Source organism: Mus musculus, chromosome 2 (assembly GCF_000001635.26).
Source record: "Mus musculus strain C57BL/6J chromosome 2, GRCm38.p6 C57BL/6J".
In the NCBI taxonomy this organism is placed as follows: domain Eukaryota; kingdom Metazoa; phylum Chordata; class Mammalia; order Rodentia; family Muridae; genus Mus; species Mus musculus.
Genome location: NC_000068.7, coordinates 57,357,506 through 57,370,955, shown reverse-complemented (window position 1 = coordinate 57,370,955; position 13,450 = coordinate 57,357,506). Strand labels below are relative to the sequence as shown.

The 13,450-nt window shown below is 40.7% G+C and overlaps 1 protein-coding gene across 2 annotated transcripts in view; it reads right to left on the bottom strand.

The window, feature by feature from the left end:
• Positions 1-236: 236 nt before the first annotated feature.
• Positions 237-13,450, bottom strand: part of Gpd2 (glycerol phosphate dehydrogenase 2, mitochondrial) — a 133,042-nt gene continuing 119,828 nt past the window's right edge. For both annotated transcript variants that reach the window (NM_001145820.1, NM_010274.3), the window contains exons 13-17: positions 13,143-13,301; positions 6,813-6,925; positions 6,628-6,706; positions 6,353-6,451; positions 237-3,604 (exon numbers count right to left, since the gene is read on the bottom strand). In NM_001145820.1, coding sequence (NP_001139292.1) covers positions 3,479-3,604; positions 6,353-6,451; positions 6,628-6,706; positions 6,813-6,925; positions 13,143-13,301 — 576 coding nt within the window. In that variant the 3' untranslated portion in view covers positions 237-3,478. The remainder of the gene's footprint in view (positions 3,605-6,352; positions 6,452-6,627; positions 6,707-6,812; positions 6,926-13,142; positions 13,302-13,450) is intronic.

Here is a 13,450-nt window from a genome sequence, read left to right as displayed (position 1 = left end):
CAGAAACCATACCCTAAAAGCTGAAGTAACAAATTAATACAAATAATTTTGGTGGCCTCATAAAATAACATCTGTCAATACAGATAATTCACTTGTGGTAAAATTCTAATGTAAAAGAATGAATGTGCGTCAGGTAAAATATAGTTTCTGGAAATATTTTCAAACTTCTAAAAACTTCAGCAGTAATTAAAGTTATTTGTCGGACCGCGAGTAACATCAAAATGCCAACAAATGGAGCGCTTTAATCAGTTTTATTGATTCATGCTTTCAGCTCTTACTCAGTTAAAAACAAGGCACATTAAATACATCTTCTTATGGCTCTATAAATGCATGCGGCTCATTCTGTATATCAAAAGTAATAAATAATGGTGATAAAATACGAAGACAGTTATAAAAGTGACAGTCCAGCCTCACAGACGGCATTTAACAGTCCAGTCTAGAACGATAACCCAACACAACACCTAAAACTGAGGAAGTAAGAGAACATGCAGCAAGTGTGTCCGCTCCAGGGCTGGGTTAACAGCGGATGTTCTTTTTAAACACAGTAGGGCTTTTTTCCGCTCCCTAGGCAGTGCAAGTTCACAGCATTGGTGACGTTGGTGTGATTACATTCATATGCAAAAAGACTTTTTACAAATAAGGAAAAGAGGGAAAGAGAAATCAATGACAACCTCTATTTGTACTGAGTTAAAACCAGAATGAACATTTTTGTTGTCCACATTCTGAAATAGACCAAACTCGAGGCATAACCTGAAGCAGATTAGGAAGCATGCATTTGAGAGCAGAGATGTGACATCACACTCAGTAGGAACAGACTGGAAAGCAGGAATATGCAGCATGAGGACTCAGAGGCAGACAACTGTAGCTAAACCAGTAATCCAGCGTTATCGCTGTCATCACAACTGGGACAGAGGCTAGGCTAGTTCAAGGCATATAGAGCTCTCCGGCACAGATGGGCTTCCTTCACCTGAATCCCGTCAAAGGAAATAAATCACTCGATGATAAAAGGTGAGCTCTGCGCACCCACTCCCACACCCAAACAAAATCAACAAATACCAGGTTTATATGAAAAAGCAAACATGGTTTATTCTCTGAATGAGTTTTAAAGGGGCTTCTTTCCCCTGTGTCCTTTCCCTCTTTGCTTAAATTGGATTTAAAATGTGAAAACCTGTACAGGTTTAATTGGGAACTCAGGAAAATCCCGGGTTGCTTTACTCACAGGAACGTGATAAAAGTATTTCATGTCCAACGTGAGTCTCTGGGACGGGTGAAGGAGCGTGTCTTAGAATAAGCAGATGCTAAGCCAAGGCAGATATGCTCAAATGAAGCACAGTGCACTTCCCTTTGTCCTTAAAGGAACTTCATTCACAGCAAAACATATACAAACGAGACGTGCTTGCCAAGCCCACATCGGCCTAAGCAAGTCACATTCTGAGCCCGGTCCCTACTGTAAGAGAATCGGGATGACACAAGCCACCGTTATCTTGATCTAACTAGAAAGAGAGAGAGAGAGAGAAAGAGAGAGGGGAAAGGAGTAGTGATGTAGAATGTTGTGATATATCTGCTGGGATGTCTTAAAGGACAGCTTTTTCTGCCGACTTGACTGTCACGAGGTATAAAGTGAACTTTATTGTCATGATAGGGAAAAAAACCCACTAAATCTCAAAGCCACATGCTTCCATCTATTTTAAAAAATATAAAGATTAAAAACCAGTGTAAAAAATTGACACTTTGAAAGAAAAAAAGATTTCACAGTGACATCTGCTGTGACATCACTTGTCCGGTGTCAGGCTTCCCGGAAATAGAAGTGGAAGTATCGATACTTCATTTAATAATGAGTTGAGCTGTCTATTCCTGAAGTCTGCATATTTCAGGGGTGGGGGTGGAGTGGGACGGGGGCTGAGACCTCCCAGCTCATATTATGATATGTGGACTCATAACCCATAATGAATGAGGCAGAGAGACACAATGTTTGCACAGGCAGAATAGCAGCACAAGGGTGCTTTATGGATCAGTTCACAAAGCTGAGACACAGCCTGTGCAAGAAAGGCTGCCGGGAGAGAAGTGGGAACGAAGGGGTCCACCTCCTATGATGCACAGGGATCTCATCACTGGTAGTTTCAGAAAAGGGAAGCCAATTAATTAAGTATTAAGATTACTAGTTATAATGCCAACAGAATATAACAAAAAACATTCCACCTGGCGGGCATCTCCAGTCTGTGCATTATTTGCTGAGTTCAAAGGACACCGACTTTGGGGTTTGATTTGTGTGTATTCCTACGTATATGTCTGATGTCTATCTTGGATTTTTATTTTATTGTATTTTTTTTTGTTAGAAAGAGAGTTTTTCCAGTGAGTACACAAAGAGAAGGGCCTTTGGCAAACAGACCAGCCTCCAATATTAAAGTGGCATGCCTTATTTCAATTTCATAATTAAAGTTAACGGAAGTCTGCCCAGTTCTTTTTTATTATCTCTTTGCAAATACCGTCACTACTGCCCACCCCGACAAGAACAGGCCTGACAGTGCTACACGCTACAAGATTCAGAACTTGTGGGACTGGAAATTGTGTCCCATCATTGCTCCCAGGAGGAATGGAGAGATTTGGTCTCATCCCATTATATCCAACTTGCCACTCAAATGCTGGTTGTAAAGTAAAAAAAGCAAGGATTTTTCTGGCAACTATAATAGTCAAAGGAAGCCAGCAGTGCCTGGGGGAAAAAAAATGAACTGCTGAGAAGCAGCGATCACCGTACCTCCCGGCAAATGTCAGGGCTGTCTTTATCTTACGCCTGCAAATCTGGAAGCTTTTGGAGGTTCTCTTTTAGAAATGTAACCAAATCTCAACCAGATCTAAACTTTGTCTTCCCTCTCCAGATTAGCCAGAGTTGCTCCAGACAGAAAAGTGTGCAGTTTTAATCGGAAGGGGGTGGGTAGCAAGACGGGGCTGAGAAGTCTCCCAAAATATTAACAGGTCAAGAGATCAAATGATTTTCTAGAAAAAAAAAGAAAGAATGCTCTCTCCAGGCTCGAGCTCCTGAGCTCTTGGGTGCTCACAAAGTCTTTCTAGCATCATTCCAATCTATACGGGGTCTGCCTCTAAAACTAGTTTGAATGAATGAATGAGCAGGCAGAGTGTCAAGTCTGACAGGGTACAAAATGGATACAAAACAGTACATCAGTGCGCACTAAAAAATAAGAAAAGCGCTTTGTAGAAGCCAGACTGAGTGGCAAATATAAATAAAGTATTGGCAAAGTAAGTTGGCAAACACACCAACATCTTAAGTTTTGGAATGTTTTCCAGTGTTGTTTATTTGCTTATCCCTTTCCTTTCTTTGATTTTGTTTTTTTTTTTTTCCTTGTTTGTTTGTTTTAAAAAAGGCAGCTACGAGATCCACTATTTTAGAGTTTAAGTCATCTCTGGTTGTACATAGCGCTGGCTGTCCTATGCTTGCTGGTGGCGGATTTACTGGTCAGACTCACAATCCTCCACAACTACGGTCCACGGGGATTGGAACTCTGCGGTCCAAGTTCTCCTCGGCAGTTTTCATCAGGATGGCAAGTCGGCTTCCAGAGACCCTTCCTTTCTGAACTGCGCTCATCAGCTTAAAGAGAAAAGAAGGAACACACTCAGCAGCCAGGCCCGCTCCTTTCACCCGCTCCTCCTAGCCCCAGAGCTCTTCCATCAGCTCCAGAGCAAACACTTGACTTCTTGAACAGTTCAAGAAGAGATGAAGGGAGACATGTTTCACACTGCTGACAACAACTGCATCTACTCAGTAGATCAGGCTACCCTAAAAGCAAATCTAATGAACTCCTTCGCCCACATTATACATTTTGGGTCACTTTAAAAAAAAAAAAAGTTTACATCAAATATTGGATCTTTAATTCTATTTTTACATTCTAAACAGGAATCTCAGGGATAGAGCCAAGCTAAACCATGACCTCCTATATTTAATTATCATTTTTCGGTGTTATTGTACTTGACAATTCAAGGCCTCTAAATCTAAATCCCTGGGAATCTTTCTAAACAAATTTAAATACACGTCATTGAAAATGGACTTCGAGATCTGCCCTAACTGAAATAATTTCACCGCTCAGATTTTAGCTGATTCATTCTTATCCAATGGTTAAAGTCAGAGTTAGATCTAAAATTGCATGCAGACAGTAGGCAAAGGCCTTTAATGCAGAAAACCCCTTGCAATTCTGAGTGTGAGAACTGCCTCCTCCTTCCACTAACTCGTATTTTTTAAAATCTATTTTTTTTTCTAATTAAAAAAAAGTCCTCGATAGTTAGCTATATTTTTAAAAATACATGTGAAAATATTCAAATCATTTCATAATTAAGGCTTTAGCCCACGGTGATACATTTTGAAAAATGTGCTCCACATGGGAGTTTGGGGCATCTGCCCCAGGCTGGACCTGGATCTCCTGACCTTATTAAAAGCCGCTTCACAAGCAACTGCTTCTTACACACAATGTCATTGTGGCCAGGCTGGCAAACAAAATCCTGCACCCAGACAGTTTCCATAACTCCTCCTAGCTTGATGACTGAAAATACCCATATCCAAAAATCAGAACTGTGGCAGGATAAATGTGGGCTCTTATTAGTCAGGAAAGGAAAATATTTCATTAAACATTCAGATGTGGAAACATACTTTACATCGAGAACTATTTTACCTAAGGACTGCTGGCATTTAACAAGAGAACAGTTTTCTGACTGTTGTTTTCTCTCTGATGCTGGGAGAACCTTGGGACTTATCAGAGGTAACAACAGTCAGAGTGGGGCTCCTCTTCTCTCAGCCACTGACAGTGTTTCCTGTACCAACCTCAACAAGCTTAAAGTTTTCTATTAGGTATTACATGTATCCAAGAACCGTACTGCAAGAAAAAATAGTATCTAGGTGTGAACAGACCTCATAAGGACAAGAGCCAATGTGTTTTATAACTTGGAAACTATGCTGTGTTCTTGAAAGCATGAATGGTTGCTTTTATTTAGAACTGGACAGGAAATACTAATTTATTTTAAAACTCTACAGGAAAACCTGCAGGTGGTTTAAATTATTTTCTATGTGTATAATTCTACGACATTGAAGAAAATTACTTAAAACCCAAACCATACAACATACTCATTAAATTAGACTCCCATTGTCTCTAAAGCCCTGGGTTTTTTAGGTCTAAATGCTGCTGTTTGTTTGTAAAACACAAGAAATGAAGCATAAGCTATTTATTTAAAGAAGAGTTTTCTGAAATTCTAAGACAAGGAAGTGTTCTCCAGAAAAACTATTCAAAAAGAGGCTTTAAATGTTTCCTGTTAAAAGTCCTAACCATAAATCTCAAATTCCATTTGAAATTCGCATTCAGTTAAACAGTTAGTAGTTAAATAACTAAACACTCTTTTTTGTAATGCTGGACACAACCTGAGAAAATTTTCTGCATTTAGATTCAACAATGCTCTTATCTGCAGCTCATCTCCAGAGAGACAATTACCATTTCCTCTGCCTTGATCTTGTTTGTTTAACTTGACACAGTGAAGAAAGGGCTGACATTGACCAAAATCCCAGCATTAATTTATTTCATGTTCAGCATTCATCATTGCCATGGTGCAAGCAAGACCTGGCATTCATTTGAAATACCTGCCCAAGAAACACTACAGAAAAACCCGGGCTGCCTGAAACCAATGTGTTCTTCAAACGATCAGTCCCATGGACAGCTAGGAATACATTGCTAAAATCCTTTCCTTTACAGAACGATTAAGGGGTGATGTAGAGCATCTAGTGTGAGGTTACAGGAACAAAATGGATTTCCTTCATGGTTAGAAGGATTGAACAATTGGAGCCTTGGTTAGCTGACCACCAGACACGGAAATGTTTGAATTTGTGGTCTTGATCCTGGAGTTTAACTTCCTTCCCATTTACTTTTCTGCTTCTTCAAAGTATAAGAACTGACTAATTGTATTCTTAGGTGAGTATGATTATCCAATGAATAAAAAACTATGGGTTATAATTTCTCCCACACAACAGTGAACGGTGACTTTCCATACTAGAAGTACTCTGTTGCCTCTCGGCATAGGCAGCGGCGCAATCATAGCCCACGGCCTTGTTCTTTAATTATGCAATTCTGTACGCCACAATTAACTTGGATTTTATCTAAATTAGCCAATAAAACAGGTGCCTCTTATAAAAGCGGACAGACACAAACAGAACTCATCACTGAGGGCAGACAGATCAACTGCTCTGGCTAAGGCTATGTTTTCAGAATGAAGCGACTAACAGGTCGACTTAAGAATCCGTTCTCGGGATGAGGACAAGCAAAAGCAAGACCGCAGCGGCATCTGCCTCGTGACAACTCACCTGCAGAAACTCGTGCAGCTCAACCTGTCCATTTTTGTTCAAATCTACTTCGCAGAGAATTTCATGCAGTGTGTTTTCGTCCATTTGTACATTGATACTCTAGGCAGGGGAGCACAGAGAGGTGAGGGTTAAACTAAAAATTATGTGTAACTTCCTGATAATGTAGCTAGACTGTTCAACCCTTAAAATGCTACTTGGAAAACATGCAAACTAATATTAATTTTATATCTTTCTATACCAGAGAACTAATAATGGGGTGGGGGAGTATGTATCACCTCTAGGACACGCTGAACATCAACAATGGTAATGAAGCCTTTTTCATCTTCATCAAACTTGTGAAATCTCTTCTTGTACCTGCAACCCAAAATTGAATAATGGCAGATAGTCTTACATAAAAGAGTGGACAGGAAGAGGAGGAGGAGGCTATGGAAGGGGAGGACGGGAAGAGCATTGAAAGTACCTATCGATGTCTGAAGGCAGCAGGCTGATTTCAGTGCTATCTGTAAGTTGTTCTGTTCGAGACTTGTAGCCCATTTCATAGTACAGAAATCTCGTGGCTGTTTCAAGTTCTTCCTACAAAGGAGAAGGCACATGCACAAAGGTTGCAGATTAATAGGAGTTATTGACTCCCCCTGCCCCTTTTATCAGCAGAAACTGATTCTCATTGAATCAACATCCAGTTTTACTGACATTCCACCACTCCCTCTAGTTGGGCAACTTAAGACACAGTCTAATAACCACAGATACAAAACACTGTGACCTTAAACACTTGCTGTGTTCACCTGCATTTGTCTGGTTCTTCCTAAAGCTTTGGCTCTAGCTAGGCACACTCTTGTGGGGCTTGCGGTCAGTTCATCCTTTCTTAAATTTCATAGAGCATGTTTTTCACCTCTCTGATTGCTTCCCCACACCATCAGGATGCCCGTTCTACATGTATGTGGTACTACTGACTGCTTCCCCACACCATCAGGATGCCCATTCTACATGTGGTAACACACACCACAGCTTCTTTTTACTGTAGTTGCTCTTGTGTGGTGTTGACTATCAAATTCTACAAGAGCACATTTCCTAAAGCGTGGTGACAAGGAAAGCATATAAAAATGAACTCTATATGACTTGAGCAGCTACTCTAGCATGGCTGGCAGTGCCGGTGGTCAGCCATGCAGAAGTTCCGGCAAGGGCTTCTGACAGTCAATCAGCACAAAGCTGGCTATCCTCCACAGTCTGCTAGAGGCTCTCAGAATCTCAGGTCAGCATCTGCAACAAGCACTGCCCTTATATCCCATTTGTCACTCTCGCACCTAACTAACTCAGGTGACAATATTACAGTATATACTGTTTGCAAATCTCTCTTCACTGGTATAAATGTAATAAATAAATGGTATAAATCACACACACACCTACTTCCCACATCATGTATTCCTTAAACCTATTTTTATATGCTCTAGCCATGTGACTTACTTTGGCCAATAACATGACTGGTATAAGATAATCCACTTTTGAAATATGGCTTAAAGAGACTTCCTAGTTTTCTCTGCCTCTCTTGTTCCTGTTCCCTGAGAGCAAGCATGACTTAGACAGACATGGAGGAGAAGCATCAGATGCTGGCTGAGCTGGGTATGGTAGTGCACGCCTTTACTTCCAGTGCTCGGGGAAAGTCATGGAGGCAGAGGCAAGCAGATCTCTGTGAGTGACAGCATCTACATGTGGAGTTCCAGGACAGCAAGTGCTACATAAAGCATGTCTCAAATTCAAAAACAAACAAAAATCTCTGCCTGTGTTAAGCCACTGAGAAGGGTTTTTAAGATTCATTTCTATTATATTTTAATTATGCCTATATATGTATGTGCGCATGTGGGGTGCCCATGGCATCCAGCAGAGGGCATCAGATTCCCTGGGGCTGGAGTTTCACGAGTGGTGAGAGTGGTGAGTTGCACAGTGTGGGTGTGAAGCAGTCAGTAAGAGCTGCAAGCCCTCTTAATGACTGAGTCATCTCTAACAGCCTAAGCCACGGAGATGGGTGCCATGCACCATCACCAAGCAATAGCCAATGCATATCTTAAATTCCCAACTTCACAGGCCCCATGTGGTGAATGTGAAACTGAAATGACCATCGACGGAGGCTGGGGAACACAAAGCACTGTGCACACCGTGGCAGCGGCAAGGCTTGGCATTCTGTTTTCTTAGACAGAACGATTTTTGAGAGTATTCCTTTCCACCTCCTTTCTCTTCAAAAATAGATGCAGCAGAAGAAATGAAACCTCATGAATGCTGCATAATACTGAATGTAAAACTAAACAAGTGTGTCTACATCTACTTTTCTGTGATTAAATAAAACTCGAACTCTCAATCTCCAGTGATATTCTTCACTGCAGACTTCTCTCTTTACATGAGAAAATCCACCAGTCACGGCTTTAAAATGGATTGTCTTGTTCAATGACTCCTTTCCGGCTACTTTCTATAAACTATTCTAAAAGTCATGTCCTTGGACATGCTGCCTCTGAGCCTTCCCTCCAATGACAATCTCTTACGTAATGCATATTCTTTCACTGCCTATGAAGTTTATTCACCCTCTACCAAATAATTGTGATGTTTCAGAGGAGGAGGAAATCTGTCCATCCACGTCACAATGTAGCTTCTTCCTAAGTGTGTTTCCATTATGGACTGCCTGAGCCATGTATCTAAATCACACTGCTACTTGTAATATGCCTATTAAGACATTTTAGGTTGAGATTAGATATAATCTCCAATTCTTCCAACTTACTTGGGATGACCAGGACGTTGCTACAGTAGAGCCATCCGAATCGTAGGTTACACACTGAAAGCAACGTCAAGTACTTTACCCCTTAGAGATTTGTTAGTCAAGAGCTTCAACAGAGGCGTGACTTCAAAGCCCTATGTCATTTGGATGTTTTCTTCCAGACCAATTGTCAGAAAACAAACAAGCAAACAAACAAACGCCATGCTCCTACAGAGATAAAGTACCTACAAAGGAGTAATATCTTTCTAGTTATGTGAGCTATCAAATAAAGAATACATTAGAGTAGGGGACAATCATGATCCACTGTAAATTGATTGGCAGTCATAGTCAACTAAAGCTACTCTTTTTCATGCCTGTTATATTGCTAAGCCTGTCAGACTTAGCTTGAATGAATGAAGTTCGTCTACCCCAGTACAAGGTTTATCATTTGTCTCTATAAAAACTCTCCTGGTACACTGGTGGCTATTGTTTTAGCTTATTATCAGAAATGCACTTGCTCCTATGCTTATTGGCACACCAAGAAAGCACAGCATCAGCCCTGTAATGTAAACGCTTGAACCAAACTAGACTAGGTCGAGGGGACAGAGCGCTGTAACCTGCTATCATAAGACCCCTTCAGAGGTCAAAATTGGTGATTTGCAAAAAAAGATTCATGGGGCTGTATGAAATACAGTATATATCACTTCTATAGCATTCTCTTGATCCTTACTGCAATGCAAAAAGGACATGTATGAAAAAAAATTTTTTTTTCCTTAGGGGCCCCTTATTTGCATGAATAGCCTACACTTCTTGCTAAATTATAAGAAACATAGTGAACATAATAAAAATTAATGAGCTCAATTAAGAAAAACAGCCAGGATCAATGTGAAGACCATTCCTAGGTCACAAAGACATATTTTGCTTTCTGCTCTTTAAAACTGGTATTGCACTTGCCTCCTTCTGTTTTTCTAGTCTTTTTTCTATCAGGTTAATTTAGGGATCACAGAAAAGAAAAAATCCTAACAGCAAGTTCCCTGACTGGAACAAAATTGGTGAGGAGTCACCTCCTATCTGACTATGTCTTCTATCTGATTGAAAACTGAAACTCAAGGACTCACAATGAAAATCAAGATGTACCTCATATGAAAATTACGAAGTCTCCCTGTCTCTCTTCTAGACAGCATTTCCCTAAATATGTTCTGAGTGACGCTCATGCCCTTTCCTGCTCGGCCCTCCTAAAAAGCAAGCTTCATCTGAGGTCTCCAAGGGAATTTCTCTGTTGAAACTTACCATACACATAGCATTGCAAACGTTTCAAATCATCTGAAGTGAAGTGAAAGCTTCCCGTATTCATTGAACACAAAAATCTCCCTGTTTGCCATCTTCTCGCACACAGTCATTCCTGCCCGGGTGTGCAGAGTTTGGAGATGGCCCTTTCCTTCATGCCCTTTCCAGCTCCTCAGTCATTCCCCGACTCCCCACACAGCCCTGGTCTGACTCCTTTATGTTTCTCTATCAGTTGACTTTCAGTCTCAACCAACCACTTCTCTAAATATATCTGTAAACTTTGAAGACAAGCATGCATTTCTGACACATATGTGCATTGTATCCACACAGAGAGGAAGGTCCATGGAACTCTGAGCTATTTATTATTCTCTACACTGTTTGGTAGCGTGCTCCGTATACGGGCCACTCATTGGGTATTGACCGTGGAAACAACACAATTCATCTATGCAGAGTTATTAATCACCCTGCTCCTCTTTCACTTTTGCAGGTTAAATAATCCCAATGCTTTTAACCTTTTCTCAGAAGTACAACTTTCTAACCTTTTCCTTCTTGTTTCCCTCTCTTTTGTACTCTCCAGACCATCCACTGTCCTCATTAAGCTCCTGGGTCTCAGAAGGTGAATAATTCCTTTAGCTGTTTAGTTTTGTTACTTTCTAGAGGTTAGGAGTACTTCCTAAGAACATCCGCCTACTCATAAAGTTTGCAATCAAGTTAAATCTTGGTAACCCAGCACAACTGGGTTTTAGAATGTTCTCTTTCTTCCTACCTCCTAGCACAAAAGATTACTTATAAAAACATGCTCTGGATCCTCTACACAGAAAAAAAAAAAAAAAAAAAAAAAAAAAAAAGCTACGCATTCTTGTGCTGTCTTCATGAAGAGGTAAAACCCAAAACCTGGAAGAGTTATTTCTAAGCCAGTACAGAGGCAGCAAGAAGGGGGCCAAGGGACAGGTTGTAGATGCAGCTCCACGATCTACTGCTTCTAGATCTGTTTCCTCAACTATAAAATTTGGGTGGAGGCCGCCATTCCCTTCACAGCTGGGCACTAGCACATGACTAAACTCAGCTCTCAGAGCCTGGGCTGTCCATTGGGATGCTTATCAATACTCCAAAGACAGGGCTCCTCTTGACACAGACAATGAGGACATCAAGGCACTGACCACAGATTTCTACCACAATTCACTGAAGAATATGACGTTAGAATCACTACAGCAGAATTTTTAAAACATAGGGCCACTCACTCACTATGCCCTTGAAGAATGTAATAAAGTTAAGCCTCTAAAATGTCCCTTTCACTCATATTGCCCAGGAATTCCATCTTTAGGAATCTATGAACACTTGAAGGTTAGGCTAGTGCCCAACACTCATCTGCACTATACGTGACAAGACGCCCAATAATACTCATTTACTACATACACATGTGAATATGCCAAGGAGCTCTCTGTCCATGAACCATAGAAAGAGGTTTAGAGCTGATGGTACCTTGACCTTGGACTTCATATTAGAAACTGAAGGGATTAATTTGAGAATTAAATGTTGGCTATTTGAAGCAGTCTGACGTACTATTAGCCTCTGAGTCACAATGCCCTCTTAGTCTTATGACACTGCCCAACCTAAGCCACTCCTTTCTATGTCTTCTATATCCTTCCTTATCGTTCCAGGCTCTAAACTTTGAAGTGTTCCTAGACTAGTTCCAGGGCCACTTTCCTCGCCTACCAGTATTCAGTGCCCTCCCCGTGTCCCCACGACTAATATAATGTCTCAAAAGCCAACTGTAAAATGTACATTCTGCTAAGGCCTCTGGACACATCCAGTGACAGTCTGGATTATGTTCTCATATAATTTCCAAAGTTGTTAAGATGGAAACACTGTCTTACTTGGCGAGAAGCCAGTACAGTGCATTAGACACACCAGGAGTCTACACCAAGGTAACAATAATGAATGCAATAAGAAAGGGTGACACTCCACCCTGATTTGGATGATAACAGTGACATTTGGAGAGGCTTTGGTTGGAGAGTGAGTGAACATACAATATGATGTTAAAGTGGAGATCTAAGCACTGAGGGGCAGTGAGTAAGCTGTTATGACATGGAAAAGACTCTAGGGACAGTACTTGATGAAGCTATGAAGTGACTGAAAAGAAACATTCTTTCTGAATGTAAAACAGTGGTCAAGGCAGGCATGGTGTGTAGTCTTGGCTGTCCTGAAACTCATTATGCAGACCAGGCTGGCCTTGAACTCAGAGATCCACCTGCCTCTTGCCTCCCGAGTGTTGGGATTAAAGGTGTGTGTCACCACTACCTAGCAAATTAATTTTTTTAATTTGGTAATAAATATAAAATATCAAATGACACTTTTTTTCCTTCATGTTGCAAGGTCTCCCATCGTTTAAAATATTAATTGATTCAAATAATAAGCCCTTGCTGGTCAGGCAGTAAAACTACAATTTTTAATCCAAGGACTATCAAGAGCAGAAATTAAGAGTATTTTCAATGAGACCTAGAAAAGGCTGCATCCAACTGTCTTTTGTATCTTTCTTTTCCAGAAATTATGATCAGAAATTTAAAAACATTCTCTAGATTTCTATAACAATGAAATTTTGGCATAAGAATGTCTTTCCATTTTAAGACCTAGCAATAGTTGATGTGTGTAATACAGAAGTTAACTGGAAACCTAAAACCATCACCGTAAGTTAGCCTTTATAGACCAAGCTGTTACATGGTTACCAACAGAACTGTGGCTGTAAAGGCTTTTGTACAATACCTGTTTCCTCAATTCACTCCAGTTCAACTCTCTTCCCATTAGTTCAACAATCCTAGGCAGGGCTTCCTCTGCAGCCTGAACATTGAGAAAGGCCAGGCGGGTGCGCCGTGAGATCATGTCAACTGCAGTGCAGGCATACTCCTTAATCCCGTATTTCACCTAAATTAAAGAGAAAAGAACGCTACTCTCAATCTTTCCTTTAAAAATAATCAATTTTCACATTTTAAAAAATGCTTTGAGAAAGGGTGGTGTTTTCTTCAGCCTCTCTGGCTCTCCATCAGGCACAGGTACAGATGCGGCACAGCTCG